We start from the raw sequence: 23442 nt of genomic DNA, 5'->3' as shown, positions 1-23442 counted from the left end.
GATCACTGTTACTATAATTTGACATTTCAAATATGCCTTCCATGCTATTCATACTACTTCAATCAAAAATAAGTAGTTTATAACTGCTGTTACTGTTGGTCTTGTGACAGACATTTTCTCATTTTTTCCTATTTAACTTTCATCTGAAATTTCTAAATTGAAAATAAAAACTGTATTCTCAAAATCCTGAGCTGTAAATTATTACAGGGACATACTTGAAAATGAGATATGAAACCCTAAGACATGTACACACATACATAAAGAATCAGCAGTTCCAAAATGATAGGTCGCTTGGATGCAACCTGCATAAAACAAATTTGAGGCATTTTCTGATAATACTAGCCATTTGGACATGATGCCAATCAGTGTATACAACCCATCAGCACCTCTCCCTGGCTGTGTTTAAGGTAGGACATTTTTGGGAAAGCTGGAACATGCTTTGGTATAAGACATGAGTTATCCAGAGACGGTTTTTGGATTGGGAGGCCCCATGCTCTTGAATTGCAGCACAGAAGAGCACCCAAAGTGCATCTAGGTGAGATCATATTACAATACAGCATCTTGGTTTAGATCCCTCTCCCATCACACCTCTCAGCACCCTACAGGATATCAGAGACGCTGTGACTGGGATGAAAAACTGCATCTATAGCACCAGCTCATATTATTCTATCCATATGCTGTACTGTTCTAAAATCTTGATTTTTTTTTCTGGTGGCTTTTACACCCAGAGGAAAAACAGGGCTATTTACTGCCCATCAGAGCACTGTATGTTTGCTTCATTCAATAGCTAGACCAGGAAATCCATCTAATCAAGGATATTCAGCGGCCTCTGGAGCTGTCCTCCAATCTTGGGATAACAATAAGCAAGGCAGATGTGAACTTGAACTTCAGCAGCATTGACATGTGAGATCTTGCTCTCTACTTTCTCCAAACTAACTTCACCAGACAATTACTTGGCTCTACAGAAATAATAAGAAACATAGTCCTTGTGTTTTTGCAATCTAGCATTCTGCCACAGATACTGTTCTAATTTTACTAGGTCATTTGTACACTGGAGCCATGTCATTTGAACGGGTTCTCATACACCTTTTGAATAAATGTAATAGTTGCATCATTTTAAATGTGTTTATTTAAAAATTCCTGTGGTGATGTGATGAGGGTTGTGGTGTGGGGGTACTAATCTGCCTGGCCATTTCAAGAATTTGAGTAGTCAGGGCTGCCTATATGGCTCAGTTGGTTAAGAATCTAACTCTTGATTTCAGCTCAGGTCATAATCTTGCAGTTCATGGGAACGAGCTCTGCATTGGGCTCTGTGTTGACAGAGAGGAAACTGTTTGGGAATCTCTTTCTCCCTCTCTCTCTCTCTGCCCCTCCCCTTCCTTGGCTCATGCTCCCTCTCTCTCTCTCTCAAAATAAACTTAAAAAAAGAGAATTTGGCGATGTCGGAACTTGTCCTCTGTTCTCTTATGGGAAGTGATGAGTGAGAGTTTTGAAACCTACGTCAGGCAATTGGGAAGACTCAAGCTATTGCATGTGACTTGGAGAAGGTATTCTCTGGAAAGAAGGGGATGTACCTGGGCATGTATAGATTGGACCACAAGAGACAGTTCATAGGGAGGAAGACATAAGACGTTAGGATTTAAATTTCATTTCTGAATCTTCTGGGCCCAGAAGATTGGCTGTTGGGAGGCGCAGCATCAATCTCCAAAAGCTGAGACTGGTTCTCTGCAAATTGCACCGAGTGTGACGATGGAAGATCACACAACTGTGCATTTTCAATGTGGATCTTTAAAAACAATTATCAGATGTAAAATCCGCCCGTTCTTGGCCTCCACACATGATACTTTTTTCCCCATCTAGACTCTTGTGAGAAGCTCTGGATCCGATGGCTTTAGCAGTTGACAGAGCCTATCAAATTTTTATTAAAATTCCCAGAGTTAGAGACAATGAAGAGCAGTTTGCTGGATTGTGAGCAGATTTTCCTTAAGGGGAATATTCTCAGCATTGTTGCTCCGTGCAAACAATCTCACAGAGTGGGAGCAGCTGTTTGTAAATTATTTTTGTGATGGAGAGGGAAATCTACCTTTTATTCTTTGCAGCCTCAAGTGGGCGTGCAAAAATACACATAAACACATTTACATATTGTTCCCAACCTTACTCTTTAGTTTCTCTATTCCTTACTTCCTTTTTTCCCCATTCCCTTTTTGATTTGTGGGGACAAGGTCTCTCATACCTGAGCTTCTCCCTCCAGAAGACAGAAGGAAAATTATAGGCGAAAAGACCAACTCCTATACAGGGGCCACAGGACAATTCCCTTGCCTTTGAGGATTCCTGGGACTGTGGGCTCTTCAAGTTAGAATGGGGAGGAGGTGTGTCTGAGTCACCTGCTGCTTGTCCTCCCACAGGTGGCTGCTTCAGCAGAATCCAGGCTGCACAACTGGGAGCTGAGTTGCTGAGGTCCAGAGCTCAAGTGCAGACATTACATAAATCAATGCCAATTTAAAAGGGATGATTATTTTAACCTTGGAATGTTACTTTATATGTCTCAATACATGGTCCATTATTTAATATCTAAGAAAGTTTCATTTATGTTCCTCTCTCTCTTTCGCTCTCCTAAGCTACAGCCAGACCACCAGGCATGCAATGAAATGCAAAATGAAACCACCTCAGTATCCAAAACAGATGGGGCAGGTGGGTGAAGTCACTGCTAAATGAAAACACGCATCTCGCTGCTCATGGCACACTTGGCTCTTTCCTTTGTGAAGCTGTGGGCGGGGATGAAGTGGTTACCATCCAGAAATATTGGTCAGTGTAGGTACTGAGAACGTGGGCCCTACCTCCTCCAACCATTCTGGTGGGGCTCATCTAACAGCCCTAACTAACTACTCTCAGAGTGAAACAGAGTAAAGTTTTCGGGAAGCTACCTTCCATTAAATCTCAGATGGGTCTAAAGTCTTTTGATGCTAAGTGGCTATAGTGCATCATTTGGGGGAAGAAAAGCTATGGTCTCTCCTCTCTAACCAGGAAGGCTCCAGCTTCAAAGCCACATTTTGAGCACTTGTGGACTAAATACTTGTGAGCCTCAGTCCTGTAAAGGCAATAAGGATACATAGCTGGAATTATTTTGGGCCAGACAATAGCTAACTTCAAAGTACTACAAAGTTTGCTACTAGCAAGATTCTCCACTTGCCTGCTTTGGCCAGCACCCCCCCCCCCTTTTTTTTTTTTGAAATATAACCTTCAAGTTAAAAATTTACATTCTCAACTTTAGACTAAAATATAAATGCTTCATATGTCTTCATTTAAGGGGAAAAACTGACTCATCGGCAAGATAAACTATATATAGAAGTAGTGTTGGGAGACCTGTGAAGATATGAGCTTTAAAAGTTTTGCAAGGGATAGCAAATATTTAAGTAGCTGAGTAGCAACTTGGTAAATTTTATACCAAAGGTGATAGTAATAGAGTGTGCTCTTTAAGTTTTTCTAGCTGACACTGTGACATCAGAGCCAACTCATTCTCATTATTTTGAAACATTTATGATAAATCCTGTTTTGTGACACTAGATGTCATTACACAAAAGCATTGTACTTTAACTGATTAATTTTAGATATGCTTCACTTTTTTTCCCACTTGTTCCAAGCCCTAATGTTTTAAAAAAGCTGGTATAGATCTATTCAGAAAAATGTTTAATAAAGAATCATAAAATATACCCCAAACATCCTTCCTAGTAGAATACTCCCTAGAAAACCTAAGTAAATGAGAAAATATAAGACAGGATCACTTAGGAAGTGTAACAAGCCTTCCACACTTTCCACAGTCTTTATGTTGAGTGCAATCTGATCAAAGAAGAATTGGGATTTTTAAAACTCATTAGCTCATCATTTAATAAACATTTTTCTGAGCACCTGCTATCTTCAGGGCCTTTGCTGGCACATAGCATCTCTCTGAGATTTCTAAACAGAGAAGAATGACAGCAGTCAGAGGAATTTATAAAAAGGGAAAGCAAGAACATAGAGGAGAGACAGAAAGGGGGGTATCCCTGAATTTGTTTTTGTATAGGGGCACAATTATTCACCACGAAGTATCAACAATAAGCTATCAGGTTTAGAAGGGATCCTAGTCAGTGAATAGAATGCCTCACTCTGAGTGATCAGACCTCAAATACTTATTATTAAATGAGGAGTCAATCAATGGTTTCACTTAGGTCTCTGGGTCTTATGTCATTGCCAGCACCCACTTTTTTCCCCTCCGTTGTGTTTCCTTGGAAAACAGAAAGTAAAACTGTCTTACCTTCTGCTACTCAGGTACCACCAGGTCAATATTCCATCTATCTTGATTGCAATTTAAAAACCTTGGGGAAGTGGCTCCTCCCTGAAAGGTGGGAGACTCCTAGTCTTGGCCTATGGTATGTAAAGTTTGCTTGAGGTTTTAGCATAGCAGTGATTGGTTTTGATGAGAAATCCATCACCTACTGTGCTCCTCAAGCTTCAAGGCAGCAAACAATCTATTTCTACCCCGAGAGAAACTGGACATACGGCAGTATAGATGGTGAAACATGGTTTTTGCATTAGTTTTTTGCATGACGTTTTGCAAACTTTGAAGTATTTTTTTTTAATTTATAAAAATAATATCCTGGTTTTGTAAAAAGATGCTGAGTAAAATACATTTTTTTTGAAACATACTTTCAGTGCAGAAAGATATTAACTACATGCGATTATGTTTCAAAGTCTGAACACTTAGGAATTAATGTTTTCTTTTTCCAAATACATGATCACATAAAATCTCTGTGTGTATAAGATGTGAAAAAAAAGAAGCCATACATACATTGTTATGATATCCAAGAGTCTGTTGTACTCCTTGTATTCCAGGAGGTCCCTGTATTAGAAACAAATCAAAGATAAATATGTAAACACCAGAACAATGTGAATTTAAAGAATGTATCTAAGAATTCTCGGAATCTTCCAGTTCAGAAAAAAGGAAGAGCGTGTTTAGTCAAATATTCTAATTAATAGAGAATTACAAGGGCATTAGCTTTTCAGGTTTCTAAAGGTACCTCTAGGTTAAATCCTGCATGAATCCAAAGAGGGGTCCTAAGTGGGAACGTGTAACATTTTACCAGAAGGTCAGCCATCAGCACATTCTTTATTAAAAAATATCGCACCCATAAAACTCCTCCAGGGAAGAGGTAGTAGCTTCAGTTTATTTTTGACACTTTTCACAGGGCTTTGATCAATATATTATAGAAATGTGTGCCCATGTGTTAACTTAGAAAATAGGGGAAAATATTTTTTCTATTACTTTATTTGTCTCAATTAGTTGAGTGAAAATGGCTGCACATGGACATTCAGGGCAGAAAAAGATGTCTGTTCAAAAACCTCAGACTTAAGATATTGAAATGCTTGTGGTTTTCAGCTGACACGGAATGTTCAGCACTATGCTGAGCTTTGGGTAGACAGGGAAGAAGACATCTGTCTGTCCCTAAAAATTCCAGATAGAGAAAAAGAGAAGAGTCTCTGAGTTTTCAGGGATTACATTTTGGGGAGAGAGAGCCATAAGAAAATACAAAGCTTAGCATTATTTTAAATCAAGTGGTTCAAGCCAAGAGAGAGTCAGCAATGTCAGAAAAGAGGCTGCATATTTCATCTAGACCTCGAAAACTCCTCAGAGGAGAGAAAATATTTCAGAGGCAAAGTTCTTTACATTTTACCTCAGAAGATAATACAAAGAAAAATTAAGGGTGAGCAAATCAAACATCACTGTTATACAAAAATTATTTTCTTTAAAAAGGAATTAAAAACTTTGAAAACTGAAGAAAATCTTAAGGAACAATTACTAGCTGTACTCACTGATATAGGTAACACCTTAAGTATATTAAAAAAATTAACATCAGTTAACATTTATGACTGGTATTCCTTATGAACAGCTTGTGTCTGAAGATCTCTCCTAATGTGGAACCTTTGTATTGTGTCACTAAATACAGAAGACACAAAGATGTAATGATGGATGTCTGCAAGCAGGTTGATATAACTCTTGAGAAAATAATAGGCCTCACGAGTAACAGAGCTGAGTATGATTGGAAAGACAAACGATGCTGTTACCTTGCTGAAATAAAAACAGAGCTAATGTCAGAAAAGAATTCTCATGGCACTATATTTTTTTCACGTTCTTTTTCTATCAGCCAGCTTTGTGTTTTCTAGGTCAGTTAGATGAAGTAATGAGGGAAGGGAAAATTGGGTTGGGAGTTGTAAGAAAGTTTCTAGCCTAGAAGATGCAAACTAAACACTCATTCTGAAAATCAGGGAACATGAGATTCTTTACACATTGATCCTTCTGCAGCTACATAATGAGGCAAGGAGAAATGTTAGACACCATATGTAGTAGCATCAACAGGTAGCATATGGGTATATGCATAGTAGGCATTTGGTGAATGTTGATTGTGTGTTGATAATATGGCCAATTAGATACCCACCAATCAGTTATGTGGTGGGTAAATTTAGCTTCATACACATTCATCCTCATTGAATGTATTAATAATTAACGATCCCAAATATAGCAGAATAATACAGTCTCTCAAATAGAGCAGAAGAATCAATCAAATAAGAATAGCAAACACTGATACAGGATTTACTCTGGGCCAGGCATTATACCAGACATTTTATGTGCATTAACTCATTTAATCCCTACAGTGACACTGAGAGGTAACTACCATCATTATTTCCAATTCACAGATACAGAAATGGAGGGTTAGAAATTGCTAACTGGCCCAAGGTCACACCACTGCTAAGTGGCAGGGCTAATATTTAACATAGGCAGCTGGACCCAAACTCAGTTCTCATCTACTCTCCTATCTTAACTTGAAAGCAGACTCTCAGCCTAAAATAATTTTGGTAGTAATTTTTTTCAATCATGTTAACTGTGCCCCAGAGTACATGGGTGATCACTCTTCTACGTTCTACTTAACATACAGAAATTGAAAAAAAAAATCAACAGAACTTGTATTTAGCACTTCTTGTGAGCCCACGCTGTGATCAGGGCAGGAGGGGAAGACAGAAGCACTTTGTCTTTAGATGTAGTCCCACCAGGTAGATGAAGGAGGCCCCTCTAACTATTCTTTGCATCTCCCATCTATCTTGATACATTCTTGCAACCCATGATAGGATATTATGCCTAAATATTCCCCCCAATTCCTCTCAACCCACAGCTATACTCAAAATGCATCTGATTTTTGTTTGCAGAGGTTGGGAGAGGGGGTGGTCAAAGGATATAAGAAGTGGGGGACTTCATAAAGGGGGCTCTGGAAGACAAAAATAAGGAAGGAAAAATAAACAGGAGAGTGAACAGCATGGTAGGGGTTACATGGCACAGAACAGGTAGAAGCATGGATGAGAATAGTAAAAATAACAGGATGGAAAAAATTGGGTGAGGGGCACCTGGGTGGCCCAGTGGGTTAAGGGTCTGGCTTCTGCTCAGGTCATGATCTCGCGGTTCACAAGTCTGAGCCTTTCATTGGGCTCTGTGCTGACAGCTCAGAGCCTGGAGCCTGCTTTGGATTCTGTCTCCCTCTCTCTCTGTCCCTCTCCCACTCACTCTCTTTCTATCTCTCAAAGATAAATAAACATCAAAAAAATTAAAAAAAAAGAAAAGAAAAAAATGAGTGAGAATTAGGTCTGATCTTTTACAGACTGGTTATGTCCTCACAGTGTATAGCTGTGTTACATAAACCCAGAAAATATTCCTTATCCAGGATCCTGATCTTGCTGTTGAGCACACCACTAGGGGCAGGGCAGGAGGGCTCTGCACTGCTCCTCCCTCTTAAAACAAAATCAAGAGCACAACTCACTGAACAGAGACTCTGGCCAATAGAAAAGTTTGAACAATATTATTCAGATATACACAGCATTAATAAGCCTATAAAAATTACTTCCACAATTTTATATGTTCTATTCTTGCCATAAAATGTCATATCCACAAAGTAGTGCTCCAAATGGGGTCAGTCTAAAGTTTTAGGCTCTACTACCTTATCTGCTGATGAGCACTTATGGTGACATTTTCTTTCTTGTTCTTTTAGTCAGGAGGATACACTGGGTATCACAGATTCCAGGTTTAATGTAACAGAGATTTACAGTTAACAGTCTACCCTGAAGGCAATACTTTACACAAATTCTCCCTGAGGGCTAAAGAAACTGTGAGGTGACTGAAAGAAGACTCCAGTATAGAGTCCTCAGGCAGTCTACCTCTGACCTGACTGCAGTCAGTGTGGCAATGGCTCACTGGGTTGTTCTGAAACTGGCAAAAAGAAACCACCTCAGTGTGGGGACAGTGACTACAGAGAAAACACTATGTATATAAATGTGGAGAGCAACTCTCTGTTTATTGTTGGAAGACCAACGTAGACCGTGGGGTCTTGGAACTGGCTGTTCTGGAGCCACATCCCCAAGAAATGTGCTATTTTCCTATTTGCTATTCTGGTACAATGCATGGCTGGCGAAGATCCAACAAGACATGTGTTTCCAAGTTTAGTAAGAGCTGTCAGTCTTATAGACTATCAATCAACTCTGAGGAAGGAGAAGTTAAAGACTTGTGGTAAGTGACAGGTCTCCCGGCACCACATGGTGTTAGTAGATGCTCCACTTGAGAGGTCACTTTCTCTGAGGTCTGCATTTATGAGGACTCATCAAGGAGTTGCTTAGATGACCCATGCCCAGTGGAGAATGGAAGCTAGCTATGGAGGGCACATAAGCCTTGGCTAACAAGCAACTCCACTAGGAAAAACAGTTGAAGGATTATGGAAAGAAAAAAATGTCCCAATATCTTGCTCGTGATAGTAGCCTACATGTAGACATACAGAAATCATGCCTTTACTATGTCTGTCTGTCTTTTAGGGAGCTCTGCTTCACTCTGCCTGTATTGGGTTGGGAGACATAGGACATCTTGGTTAATGTGATGAGTATACAATTACAGAGCAGCTTTAAAATGATCATGAATTCCAGGGAGACACACTTGTTCAGAACCCAACTGGGCTCATGTGTAATTATCTGAGAGGTCCATAAACCTGGTATGGGTAGAGATCCTGATGTTGTTTCCTACTGCATAGAACCATACCTGGTGTGAAGTGAATTGATGCTGCAGGTAATTTGGGAGTATATACTCTCAGCAATCGTTTATACCATTGAGTTTTGTTTTGTTTTCTAAAATCTTGCTAGAGGTGGAAAACAGAGAAGCATCATGAAACATCATGATGTCTGAAACCAGTGTCATCAAATGCATGGTGTGAAAATGATGAGCTATTTGTATTATCATCCTCTTTGTAGATTTCAGTTTTGGCTGCAGATTCCCGAAGTTTAAAAGATAGGAAGAGTAGTGTGTTAAAAACCACACTCTTCAGACTTGGTCTTGGCTGTACTTTCACTTTTCAGTTCATGTAGTACACAGAGGTCAAAGAACTCTACTTTTGCCTCCCTGCCGCCTCCCCCGCCCCTCTCCCAGTCCCCTTCCCTGGTCTTTGGTGTAAGATCTCTATGCAAGTCAGGGCTAAGACCTTTTGATTCAGCTTTATCACACCCTAGTATTCTGAATCAAAATCTCTATGATTCCACAGTTACTCTACCTCCTCTCCGATCTTCCTCTCTGAACCATTTTCCTGTTTTCCTTTTCTCTAAAAGCATCCCTTAGTTTTTCCTAACTGCTGACTAAGCCTCCTTGAGCCATCTGGGTGCCACTTATCTCCATGCACCATTGCTGTTCAATCTCTTATTAAGGACTCCTTTCAGGATTCACAAATACATATTTTCAGGTTATACAAAACTGCCTTCTGGCCCTGTGGGTTTCCAATTAATTTCAGTTGCAACCTTTGAAATACCAAAACCTCTGTGATGTAAGATGTACTAGTCAACTCTCTTCAAAACATGCTAAAAAATAGCTTTGCAGTAAGAACAGATTGAAGGTTTGTTATTGAAAGTCATTTGGGCTAATTTTCAAGAAATATTTTCAGTTTCTAATGGCTGGTAGAAAAAGAAGAGAACAGTAATTATTTTTCCTTTGGTTAAAAAAATATAATTAGGAAGCCTAAAGTTATTCATACGAATGGTAAGATGAAGCATATTTCAATATATAGTAGTCGCTGGAAAAGCTAAGGTTTTCTCTTATATAGTTCCATCTATAATATAATATATAACCTAGTATATATAAAGCATATTTACACTGATTATGTGGGCTTTGGTACACTGTCTTTCCAGTTGGAATGAAACAAGGAGTTTTAACCTTTTTTTAATCTGATTATAACTCGAGATGTGGTACATAGTACCTTTCCCTCCCCACAAAGGTTTGCTGAACTCAATAGAATTATTATTTCTACAAGAGGGGTGCCTGGGTGACTCAGTCGGTTGAGTGCTTGACTTGATTTTGGCTCAGGTAATGATCCCAGGGTCGTGGAATTAAGCCCCATGTTGGGCTCCATGCTGAGTTTGGAGCCTGCTTAGGATTCTCTCTCTCCCCTTCCCTCTGCCCCTTCTCTGGCATGCATGCACTTTCTTTCTCAAATAAAATTTTAGAAAGATACAAAAAAAAAAAAAAGAATTGTTATTTCTACAAGAAAAAAATTTGAGGGGAAAGCTAACTTCTTGCTTGTTGGTTTTGGTTTCAGCCAGAAATGGTAGCAAAACTAGCAGAAGTCTTGCTGCTTCCAAACTCCTAGAATACAGGGCCAACAGATTTAGATTAATCTAAGAATATGGCTAAATAATTGAAAACAAAGCTGCAGTGAGCTCTAGTTAAGTAGAAAAAAGCTTATGGATGGATTTTTGAGCAAAATTACAACATAGAAAGTTGTGTCCTAACTCTGAGAGAAAAATCAATAATACTCTTTAGATAGAAAATATTTGGGAAATCAATTCTTTCTTTTAAACATAGAACTTTTTTTTATCTTAAATATTTGCTCTAAATGAAATTTTTTTCATTGTCCCTCAGGATTTAATTATGTAAGTTAAACGGTTGTAATTTTATAATGGATTAGTTTTCTGAAAATGCTATGCTTCTGCTACAAATTTTTAGTGACTAAGTAGATATCAACACTCCCAGCCCCCACGGCTCAAAATTGCTGAAAACTCTCAAACTACAAAATAATGATTTCTGAAGCCAGGAGAAGATTTACATTTCAACATAGATATCTCAAGCTCTCCTTTTTAGGATTACAATGGGAATGTAGCCAGACAGTATGTAGTAGGTAAATTCAAGGACCTGGAGAGGTGCCCCTATTGGTGAAAATATGTCACCTTCTTCCTGGTTTATGCCTAAAACTGCATAGAGAAAGTTTGATTTATTTTATTTTATTAAATTTTTTTAATGTTTATTTATTTTTGAGAGACAGAGACAGAGTGTGAGTGGAGGAGGGACAGAGAGAGAGGGAGACACTGAATAGGAAGCAGGCTCCAGGCTCTGAGCTGTCAGTGCAGAGCCTGACACAGGGTTTGAACTCACATGCTATGAGATCATGACCTGAGCCAAAGTCGGATGCTTAACTGACTGAACACCCAGGTGCCCCTGAAAGTTTAATTTATTTGTTTGGTTTTATCACCAGCTCAAATGCAAATGTTCCTGGGAGATATAATACTAATGCTTCATGTATATAACTTTGTATAATTCCTTTTTTTAAAGTGTATTTATTTGTTTTGAGAGAGAGAGATTAAGAGATTCTGAGCAGGGCACGACTCTTAAATATGGAGAACAAACAGAGGGTTACTGGAGGGGTTGTGGGAGGGGGGGATGGGCTAAATGGGTAAGGGGCATTAAGGAGTCTAACCCTGAAATCATTGTTGCACTCTATGCTAACTAATTTGGATATAAATTAAAAATAAAGAAAGAAAGAAAAATAAATAAAGAAATCCAGGGAAATAAAGAAAGAAATTAAAAATAAATACAGAAAAGAAAAAAGAAAAAAAAAAAGAGATCATGAGCAGGGCAGGAGCAGAGAGAAGGAGACAGAGGATCCCAAGCAGGCTCTGCATTGTCAGCACAGAGTCTGACACAGGGTTCAAACTCACAAACTTTTGAGATCATGACCTGAGCTGAAACCCACAGCCAGATGCTTAACAGATTGAGCCATCCAGGCACTCCCAACTCTGTGTAATTTTAAATTTGTTTTCATGTATTTTCTTGGATGGCAGGGTAATGTGATTGCAAAACACACTATCTTATTTGATTTTTATAATAACTGAAGTGGGTATTATTATATTCTTCGTAAGATGAAAAAAACAGAGATTTTCCCCTATATCACACAATAAGCAAATGGTAGAACCAAGTCTAAGAGTTGTTCCATTCTAATATATTCTTATGAATCATTTATTAAATATTTCTTGAGAGCAAGTTGAATGGGGCAGAGAAGGGGAGGAGTAAAGGGATGGTACGTGGGGAGTAGGGACAGGAGAAGATAGCGCCAAAAGACAAAGGGAGACAGAAGAGAGAGGATGAGAATCTCGAAGGCCAATTCTTTGTTTATACCACCATCAGCCCAGGCCTCTTGGTTTCTGGCACATGGTTCTGAGAAATGGAGTTACTTCTTTTGAATTAAGTCTTAGTATTAACTTTGACTGTAAGAGGCGAGGACTCAGTGAGAATAAGCTCAGGTAAAACTCTGGTTTCAAGCTAAGCAGGACATATTTCATTTGTTTGGCCAATACACAAAGACACAATCATGAAATTGAAAGTGCCCTCATCCTGAAATAGATGTTTTCATCCACACTGAATATTGAATATACTGAGTTTTTTTTTTTTTTGGATGATGAATATGCCAATGAATATACTTAGATTAACATTCTTAAATGAAGTTTACTCTGTAAAGACCTGAACAGAGAAAAACAGGAGAGGAGCAAAGCAGATAGAAAAAAATGTTATATGAGAATGATAATGCATGAATTGGGGAAGGTATCAACACTTTCACTTCAGAAATGGTAGCAGCTGGGCGAAATCCAGGGAAAGAAAGATGAAAATAATAAGCAGAGAAAGATAAAATGAACTAATGATAATAATATTAATAAGTAAATATAGTTATGCTTTGATAGTAACTGTGTATCTGGGGCATATATAATTGCATTTTGTTCTTACAACAATCCAATGAGGTAGGCGTTATCTTTATTTTACATATACAAAACATTAACTTTCTTACCCAAGGTCACACACCTAGTTGATGAGAGCTAGACTCCAAGTCAGCCTGACCTCATAGCTTTGAAATTTTAACTCTTTCCTTTATCTGCTTCACAGTGAGAGGGATGCCAGATAGGAAAATAAAATATCAATTGTCTTAAAGCTGGTTAAAAGAATCAAGTAGGGAATTCAATGATAAAACATCACAGAATCTCTTAATGAGATACAGAATCAGTAAGGGTCAAGCAAACAGACAAACAGAGCTATGAGACATGGTGTAGACACATATTTTCTAAGATTTGGATGCCAAGAAGAGATCAAGAGGAAAGTGACCAGACTGGAAGAAGCATAAGGAGAAGAGAGAGGAACCACATGTAGACACAAGAAATGTTAAAATCATGGAGGGCTTAGATTAGAGAGAGAGAAAGAGAGGATGATTTCTGGGGGGGTGGGGGGGGAGTTGGCAATGGTGATCAGCATCTTAAATAACTTTTTAAAAACGTTTATTTATTTATTTTAGGAGAGTGGAAGTACGAGCAGAGGAGGGGCAGAGACAGAGGGAGAGAGAGAGTCCCAAGCAGGCTCTGTGTTGTCAGCCCAGAGCCTGACAGGGACTTGGGGTCGATCTCAAGAATGATAAGATCATGACCTGAGCTGAAATCAAGTTGGAAACTTAAGGGACTGAGTCATCCAGGCACCCCTTAAATAAGTTTTGAAATTCAAATGACACCAAATGAGGGGTAAAGAGTCCTAGTATTTATGAGACGATAGAAGAAAAGGAAAAATAAAAAAATGATTGTAATTAGTGGAAAAAGACCAACCAGGAGAGTAATACTGCTTGGGAGGCTGAAATTTTTATGAGCGTGAAATTGCACTGAAGAACAGTCATGGAAAGTTGTCACACTTAGTAGAGAAAATGAAATACCCTTCAAATAAAACAACAATAGCGCTATTGTATTTGTTGTGGAAGAGAAATCTGGTATTAGCATTCTCAAAATCTAAAGGATTTAAGTGACACAACAATTCACTTCATCAAGGACATCTTTTGGGGACCTCCTCTAACAAAAGTAACACTTCTGTTAGAAGCCAGCAGCCACACATTCATTCTTGGTGAATCTCTGGAAATTCTGAGCAACACTGTGATCCATGATCTTCTCTTGCCTCAGCCAGTTTCCCCCACCACAGTGGCATATACCTGCACCATACTTTGAAAGATCAATAGCTTTTAAGTGTCTCAATCCAAGATATTGCCAGCATCCCTGGTTCAGAAGTTCAGACACAGTGCGAATAACAGGTGAGGAATTGCAGCAAAAGCAGCTTCTGGATCTTGAATGGGAATTTTTCACATCTGCCACTTTGGACATTTTTCAAACTCATTCCTCTGTGTATTCCAGGAAGTGCTCACTTGAGCTGGGCTTGTCTCTTCTGGCCTGCATACTGAGCTGTGTAATTGAGGGAACTCAAGCATAGGCAGTTTATGGTTGTATGAATAAGCAAAATACTCAATATGTGACCTGATTGTTTTCCAAAACTGCACAGTCCCTGGTTTTACTTGTCATTTTGGAACAAGAGTGGGAGGGTGAGACTGTGACAGTGAATGCGCTCAATGGGTATAATTAACCCATTTCATAAAAGCAGATTTTCTAAATTATGCTATGAAGCTCATAAGTTTTTAACACTTTATTTTCCAAGGGAGACAAAAATCGTTTTCCAAGGAGCTTATTTTTCCTGATACAGTGAAACAAATCAATCTAATTGGTATAAAACCCGCTGCATTGTTGATAATCTGGGACATTTTTGACTGATTTCTGTAGCATAATGGTTAGAAAAATAATGATTCCTCCCCTAACACTGCTATTCTGCTTATCCATCCATAAAATGTTTCATACTCATCTCTCTGCAGTATGTCCTGCAAAAGGAAAAATATCATTTGTCAGCTCCCTGCAATATCAGGAGCAGCAGGAATCTTGAGAGTGGCTTGCCACCCACAGGAACAACATCACTGACCCAGCACAAGGTGATAAAAACCACAGGGGTATGAAAACTAGTAAGAATGGAGGTGTGTGAAACAAATTACTTATATCCAGTGGCGTCCCCCAAAGCTCACCACCAACAAAAACCATACTTGGAGAACAAGTTGTGCCTCCACCCCCTTGTGTGACCTCGGGAATCTCCCCATAAGCCCCTAAACCAGAAGGGAATCTGGCTTACACAGCCTGCACCTATCAATGCTTTGAGCTTTCGTTTACTGTAATAAAGTGATAACATTTACTCTCTTTAAAAATGCTGGTAGAATGACAACACTTCCTGTGCAGAGAAAATGTGATTTCCAGGCAAACTGCTTGGGACTTAAGATAACCAGGCTGATGGCAATGGCTTATACACTGCCAAGTTACACAGCGGCCGAGAGCTCGTGCAAAATCCGAATAGTTGGGGACATTCTGGACAGACTGGCAAGAAGCAAAATGAACAATCTGTAGGTTCCATTTTGGTGTGATTATAGTCTCCAATTTCAACTCGAATGTGTGACATCAAGGATTCTCTCTGATCTATAGGTTGTAGTAATGATAAATCTGCAAATGATGATTTTTGGCTTAACTGGATACCATGGTTACAAAGGGTACATTCAGTTAAATTCTAGAAAAAAATACTTAATGATTTTATTTTTAAAACAGCCCCTCCAGGGGCGCCTGGGTGGCGCAGTCGGTTGGGCGTCCGACTTCAGCCAGGTCACGATCTCGCAGTCCGTGAGTTCGAGCCCCGCGTCGGGCTCTGGGCTGATGGCTCAGAGCCTGGAGCCTGTTTCCGATTCTGTGTCTCCCTCTCTCTCTGCCCCTCCCCCGTTCATGCTCTGTCTCTCTCTGTCCCAAAAATAAATAAACGTTGAAAAAAAAAATTTAAAAAAAACAGCCCCTCCAAAGGATTTCAGGCAAAAGAGAAGATGCTGACACTTTACGCCAGGGAAGTTATTGGTGATATTACCCTGACATTAACCTAGCCCGTAGGATGTTTTTCCTGTTTCCTACAATAAATTTGGGATATTTCAAGCATGCTGAAAAGTATAGAAAATAACATGAATCCACAATCCAATGTTGTTAGATTCTAACCATTTGCTGTATTTGCTTCAGATCTTTTTACTTTTTAATGAAATTACAGATATAGCTGAAGGCCCTTCAAGTCTAATTTTCTATAATATTTCCTTCCATGTTTCAGATCCCCCAGATAAATAATGAAAATTTGTTGCTTCTCTAATCACTTTTGATCCAAACAGTTTTCTACTAGTAGTAGCTGTGCAGAGAAAACTGACTGCATGGAGTTAGGTAAGCCCCTATTTCTCAAGACCTAAAGTTTTCTTATGGTTAAAATGGAGATAATCTTTTCTTGCCTACCTCACAGAGTCATACAGTGGTAAAATTAAATACTTTACAGAGATGATTTTGGAAATGATATCATCAAATACAAACTGTAAGATTATTCAGGAAACAAGTCTCCCATTCTGAATCTCTCTCAACGGACAATCAGATTTATTAAAACCTTAGCGTTTATCTACCACAAAGAAATGGTGCTTAATCTATGTACTGGCCCACCTAATAACCACTTTAGTGACCATATATCAAGGATATCACATATTTTGTCCCATCATTGCAATACATAATGCCTGTCAATTCAGAAGTCTTAATAGTTGGTTCAATAACATGATCCAAGACGAGAGAAGTCAGTGGCTATAAGAAGGTAAAATCCTTTTCCTCCAGAGTGTAGGTGTCATTAGTAAAAAAAACTTAGGAAGTCAGAAAGTGGCTAATACTGTCCTATTGCTGCTGTTCATATGGACAGAAAAAGAGACGTAATTGTGCAATTGAGCCCAAGTGCTAGTTTTCAAATTCTCAACCTGAAACCCCCAGCTGCCTCACATGCAAGTCTATGTAATCTGTGGCCACACAAGGTGATACTGGAATTTTAGCAATGTGGCAACAGCTGTTTTGTCTGGGACCATGACCCCAGTGGGGGACAAGTGGTAATGAAAATGATTAACTGGCCATGTCTGTCTCTATTTTATAAGTCTTATGTGTCTTTATTTTTAAATCTGAGGAAGTCATCTTATTTTTATTAAGAAGTGAAATTACTATTCCCATTGACTCAAATAAATGGTTAGGTTCATTTTCTCTGAAGAGATTATCATTATAGTACATGGCCTTTAGCCATTTAATAGACCAAAGAGACTTAGGTTCTTTGCTGAAAGGAAAACTGAGACATATGATAAAACCCTGATCAGTTCAAGGTTTTTTAAAGGGATGTTAAGAATATGAACTGGATTCCCATTTAGACATGATGAGCCTCAAAATGTACATAGTCACATATAGGGTGTTTTAACCAGAAATTAAATGTTTTAAATCAGACAGTTCTTGTCACCCACTTTATTCAGTAGTCCAGAATTTGGGGTACTAATATGTTTTAGAGGTGCGCCTTGCTATATGCTGGAAACAATAACTTTGTACTTTGAGTTCTTGGGACACAGTTGATAAAGTTGGAGATGGAAGATTTAAAAATTGGGGGTAGTGATGGATAATGGGGTACAGGTGCAGAAAGCCATTAGGACCATGGTGTTTTGAGGGCATATATTTTCATTGCTGTGATTACTCATCTGACCCAACCCAAAAGCTAGCACAAAAGAAGCATCAGGTCTAGTTGTGGAGAAAAAGAAAGACTGACTTAAATGTGAAGAGAGTCTCCATCTTTAATGAAAGACATGGTATCTACTGGATTCAGGCAAGATTGAAATTAAATGGGCTAATGTGAAGTTGGTCAGTTTTCTTGTTTTCTCTCAGCAAACAACTCTATTCCCAGGCTATGCAAAGACTAAAAATGATGTGCTAAAAATGATGTTACCTCTAGAATTATCAGTAGAAAAAGTAATTTTATCAGATCCAAAAAAAAAAAAAAATCTAATCACCTCAGATAAAAATGCCATCCCAAGACTTACAAAAGTGAGATGTGACTGGCTATTTTCCTTGCCACTCATTACTACCTCCATCCCACACACCTGCTTCCACCCTCATAAGGCCCTACATGTTAAATGCCATTCAGCTCCAAAACCTTTTCTGGCACTATTTTTCTCTTAGCTCTTCTATGATTATTAAATACATCAAGCTCTTTCCCACGTTTGAATTCCTGATCTTTCTAGTTGGATAGCTCTTGCTCTGACCCTCAAATGGGATGCTTCTTCTCAAATAACATCATCTAAATGCTCAGAGATGCCATCTTGACCATTTTAACTAGAGTAACAACTTTCTCCCCAATCACTCTCATATTTCCCAGTTTGTTCCCCTGTATCACCTCATGCTAAACTGAAATGTTTTTGTCTATCTGTTGACTTGCTTATTAACCATAACTACCCCCAACACACAACAGAGTGTAAGTTACTGAAGGGAGAGCTTGTCTGCAGCTTGTTAGTTTGTTGCTATGTATTTTTTATTTGAAAAAAAATTTTTAAATGTTTATTTATTTTTGAGAGAGAGACAGACAAGGCGTGAGCGGGGGAGGGGTGGAGAGTGGGGACAGAATCCGAAGGAGGCTCCAGGCTCTGTGTCCAGGCTCTGAGCTGTCAGCACAGAGCCGGATGTGGGACTCAAACTCATGAACTACAAGATCATGACCTGAGCTGAAGTCGGATGCTTAACCAACTGAGCCACCCAGGCACCCCACTATGTATTTTTTTTAAACTACTGTATGCTCAATGTTTATAATAGTGACTCACATGTGATAGATGATCAGTAAGTATTTGTTGAGTAAATGAATTCAATATTACACCCTAATTTACCCTTCTAACTCTGTATAAGGCAGTATAATCATAACCTTCAAACCATGCAATGACCCATGCTTTCAAGGTAAAATAAGTTCTTCTACACTGAAGTTAAAACTAAAACAGAAACAACATGGGTTGTATTTGTTTTAAATCATATTGTTGTTTTAGAAAAGAAGCATGAATTTCATTGGAGTCAGCTCCCACAAAATGATCACTGTAGAGTTTTATCAGCATTTTACAACAGATGGACATTTTAGGTATCCATGAGCTAAGGGTTTTCACCTCAGGAGTGTCAAGTTCATATTGAAAGTGACGGTGGATAAAATAGCATTTGTATTTAAAGTATAGGATAAGCATAAATTGCAAAAAAATATCTTAAAATAATTTTGAAAATTATGTAGCTTTATATTAAAGCCTCAAACAAAAAATTCCATAGCTTGGACATCCTTTAAGAGCTATGAAGTGCCTTTCTTTGCTTACAGTTTTTCCAGCGGAAACAGTAGAGGGAGCTGCTGCCCCACGTTACAAATTCCTTGAATTTCTGTTTTCAACATAAATTGCTATGCACTGAAATGTGACACATTTGAGCCCACTGCTCAATTCTCATACTGCAATAATGAAACAATGCACAAAAACAATGCCAGAAAAAAAAGAAAGGGAATGAAGAGCCCTGCCTGTAACAGAAAGAAATAATAACACATTTTAAAATTAATGTGGTTTTTAATAAACACTTTTACAGTGATGATGAATGAGAAGCAAAGTTAATGTCAAATGGGTGGGCTAATACATACTTCCTTTAATGGCTCATTAGTTAAATTCTCCTGCTTTCCCTCCTGCTCCGCCTCATTTCCAGCTGCTTTCCTCTCTTTTCTAAAGGAACTAAAAACCAGAATACTTTGAATAAATGAAGGCATTTCAAGTCTTGCGACTTTCCAAGTCTCATTATCATAACACAGGCCACTATTTTCCATTGCTTGTGCTACGCAGATAACTTGCTTTAAAGAATAAGAGAAATTTTTATTAGAGTGTTAAGGATAGTAATTGAGACTTAGAGAACATCACGACTCATAAAATGCAACAGCTCAGATCATGGATGAACTAGTCCCACAAGCAAGGAAGAGGCTGTAAATCAGAGGGGAAAAAAACACCACTGAATACTTAGACCCTGTTGTTATTATTACCTGACTCTGAGTAACTTTCATATCTATCTCTTCATGAGTAGATTTACATATACAGAATAAGCATTCCATATGTATGTAGAGCACGGATATTTTACTTTAGCAAGTCAATGAAAGAAATTCACATTTTTGTTAACTGGATTTTGGGAAATTTGTAAAAAGGAAAAATGTGTTGGTTCAATTACAGAGCCAAGATAATCTCTGCTGTCTACAATACTATATGTGTGAATGGATGGTCAGAATAATAGGAATGTATCTCAGTTACATAGTTAGAGCTTTTCATTTACAAGAAAGATCTTCACATACATGGCACTGCTTTTCTTTCTCCCAGCAGCTGTGAGAAGTTGATGAGGCAGGTGCAATCATTTCAAATTTACAGAAAAGGAAACTGAGACAAGGAAATGTTAAGTGAATTGCCTGAGGACACTAGTGTGAAGGGCTGGGTTCCTCACTATCTTCTTACACTATCCTGCTCCCCTGAGGCACTGGAGTGCTGTGAATTACCATAAGAAAATCAAACCATGTTCTGTGTATAATGTTTAAGTAAGGCTGATCCTAGTCAAATTGTAAACTAGAAGCTTGTCTTTCACACCTGTGATCTAGTAAAATAAAGGTGGGTTTAGAGAACAGCTCCTGGGTTTCACTTCTGGCTCCCCAACTTAGGCTTGTGTGATCTTGGGCACATTACTGGATATTTCTAAGCATCCTTTATCCTATTATAAAATGGGAAAGTTTCTGCATCTCACCATAGTTGTGAGGATTACATAAGGCATTGGCAATGGGGTACCTACTGCAGAGCAAGTGCTATAATAAACTCTCCTGATCCATCCCTCTCTTTTGAACCTGTTTCCTCAGGAGTTAGTGTTATTTCCTTCTCTGGGAGATACTTAATGCTCTCAAGCTTCTTCTCTGAAAAACTGCTCTCAAGCATAGTGTATTTGCAGGTATTATCAATCCAAGACATCTTTACTTAATGGTTTGCCTCCAATGAAGAGTAGTCATTGAAAACAAGATGGTGGAAGTTACTTGTGGGAATTTGAGAACTTTTTCCTTTGCATAGGTAAGATCAGCTCTGCCTATTAACAGGAAATTGGACTAATATTTTACAAAAAATATGTTCATCTTGTGGCTAGCTCTGTTATCCAGTTTAGTTGCTCCTCAATGACAAGCATTTTTATTAAGAATAATCTTATTATACGCAGATTACATGTGTGTAAATTTCAACTAAATCTTCCCCAAAGAGAGTAAAAATTACTTTAAATATGGGGAACTAAATTGGAGCAATATATATGACTTCGATGAAACACCAATTCATAAACACAATTTAATAACAGTAGTTCAATAGATCTACTTTTAGTAAATATTCCATTATTACATTTTTTTCTCCCTAGGAAATACACTCTCCGAGGGGGAAAATGGTTGTCCTTTATATGCTAAATGGAAAGTTGTGGGAAATTATTCTTTGCAAACAACTTATCTTTTTGGTACAAATGCTTCTTAAGAAAGTGAGAAAATACAAATTTGGCTTCAGAACAAAAAATTGCAAGTAGAAGGATTGGTTAAATGTTTTAATTATTTGAGTTGCTTCAAGCCATTAGAGATTTCTCTCAGTTCTATTTTTTTAAATCTTCATTGACATTCCTTTAAATACCAACATTATCTTTGATTTCGGGAACATGTCTAAAACCCCGAAGGGAAAAACATTTTCTTGAAGAAACTGAGCAAAGTATGCTTGTTATCAAAGGATCCATGCCTCCATGGTTCTTTTTAGACAATCACACTGAGCAGAATAGTTTTTCCTGCCTAACTTTTCTAAAGGCTAATTGCTCCAACATACATGCTAAAATTACATACTATGCACTCACTTGAGGGATATTACATAGTGTTTGATTATTGTTGATAAGAGAGATAAAATTAATATTTTAAAAATATTTCATATTGTCATGAGAAATTCTAACATGTGCTTTAGGAACCTCACGTTCAAGCCACTAGGGTGAGTCATACACCATCTCCCAATCTCAATTAGAAAGATTTTAGTCTTGACCAACCTTTCCTTCTTTCTCTTATTACCTTCCTTCCTGCTGTGAAGTAGGGCTCATTTCACATAGGGTACAATGCTGTTAAAGACAAATGAAAAACAACAACATCTTGATCTAAATATGTCCATAAATAAATGGGGACATCTCTCAAGCTATATATAACTTGTAATAAAAAACAAATAGCTCCATGGGGCATTCTAACAGAGATTTAAAAAAATATTCTGCTGATAATTTAAAAACAGTAAATACTATGATAGCCACAGTGAATCCTGTGTCCTCTCAACAACGCAAGCCCACCATGCTGCCTTGGAAGGGACCTTATCAATGAAATCTGGCCACGGGATTCCCCACTTAGAAGTCTTCACGAATTTTCATAGCTTGGTTCACCAGGACCCTGCCAGGGCCTGACTTGCCAGTGCTGGCCTAGTGCACTGGGTCTCAGAAGTGTGTGGGCTGCCTGCCTTGCCTCGCTGCCCAGAGCTGCAGTGCTCTGTGCTTTTGCTCAGGCTGATTTCCTCTTTCAGCAATACTCAGTTTGCTCTCTCCTTCCCCTCTATTTGTTTTACTGGATAATTCCTTTTCATTTCTTTTTTCAACAGTTTTATTGAGGTATAATGGATATACAAGAACTGAACATAGTTAATGTGTACAATTTAATGAGTTTGGACAAATTAAAACACCTGTGATACTATCACCACAATTGAGGTAATCAATATATCAACACTTCCCAGAGTTTCCTTGTGTCCCTTAGGTAGTTTTCGTTGTTGTTGTTGTTGTTGTTGTAGTTTTGTGGTTAAGAACACCGACCATGAGATCTACGCTCTTGACAAACTTCTCAATGTACAATACTGTGCGCAATACTCTACAGGCACGATGCTGTACAGCAGATCTCTAGAACTTATTCATCTTGCAAAACTGAAACTTTATACCCATTGAATAACAACTCTCATTTCCCCCAGCCCCCGGCAACCACTGTTGTGTTCTCTGCTTCTCTGAGTTTGGCCATTTTAAGTCTGTTATATAAGTGGAATCATGCAGTCTTTGTCCTTCTGTGACTGGCTTATTTCACTTAGCATAATGTCCTTCAAGTTCATTCATGTCGTAACTGGCAGGAATTCCTTCTTTTTTTAAGGCCCGATTTTTATGCTCCAGTTGTCAATTCCTGAAGGAAACCATCTCGACCATTATCTTTTCTAATTCTTTCCCTTTGTTCACATTTCTGTAAACTAAACTTGAATCCCCAGAAGGCAAGGACAATATAGTATTGCTATTTGCAAGCCCAGC

At 38.4% G+C, this 23442-nt stretch overlaps 1 protein-coding gene across 1 annotated transcript in view; it reads right to left on the bottom strand.

The window, feature by feature from the left end:
* Positions 1–23442, bottom strand: part of COL19A1 (collagen type XIX alpha 1 chain) — a 342994-nt gene that overhangs the window by 77519 nt on the left and 242033 nt on the right. The window contains exon 17 of the mRNA XM_032593194.1: positions 4826–4876. Coding sequence (XP_032449085.1) covers positions 4826–4876 — 51 coding nt within the window. The remainder of the gene's footprint in view (positions 1–4825; positions 4877–23442) is intronic.

This window comes from Lynx canadensis, chromosome B2 (assembly GCF_007474595.2).
Source record: "Lynx canadensis isolate LIC74 chromosome B2, mLynCan4.pri.v2, whole genome shotgun sequence".
Taxonomy (NCBI): domain Eukaryota; kingdom Metazoa; phylum Chordata; class Mammalia; order Carnivora; family Felidae; genus Lynx; species Lynx canadensis.
Note: the sequence above shows the minus strand (reverse complement) of the source record. Positions and strands in the feature narration are given on the sequence as shown.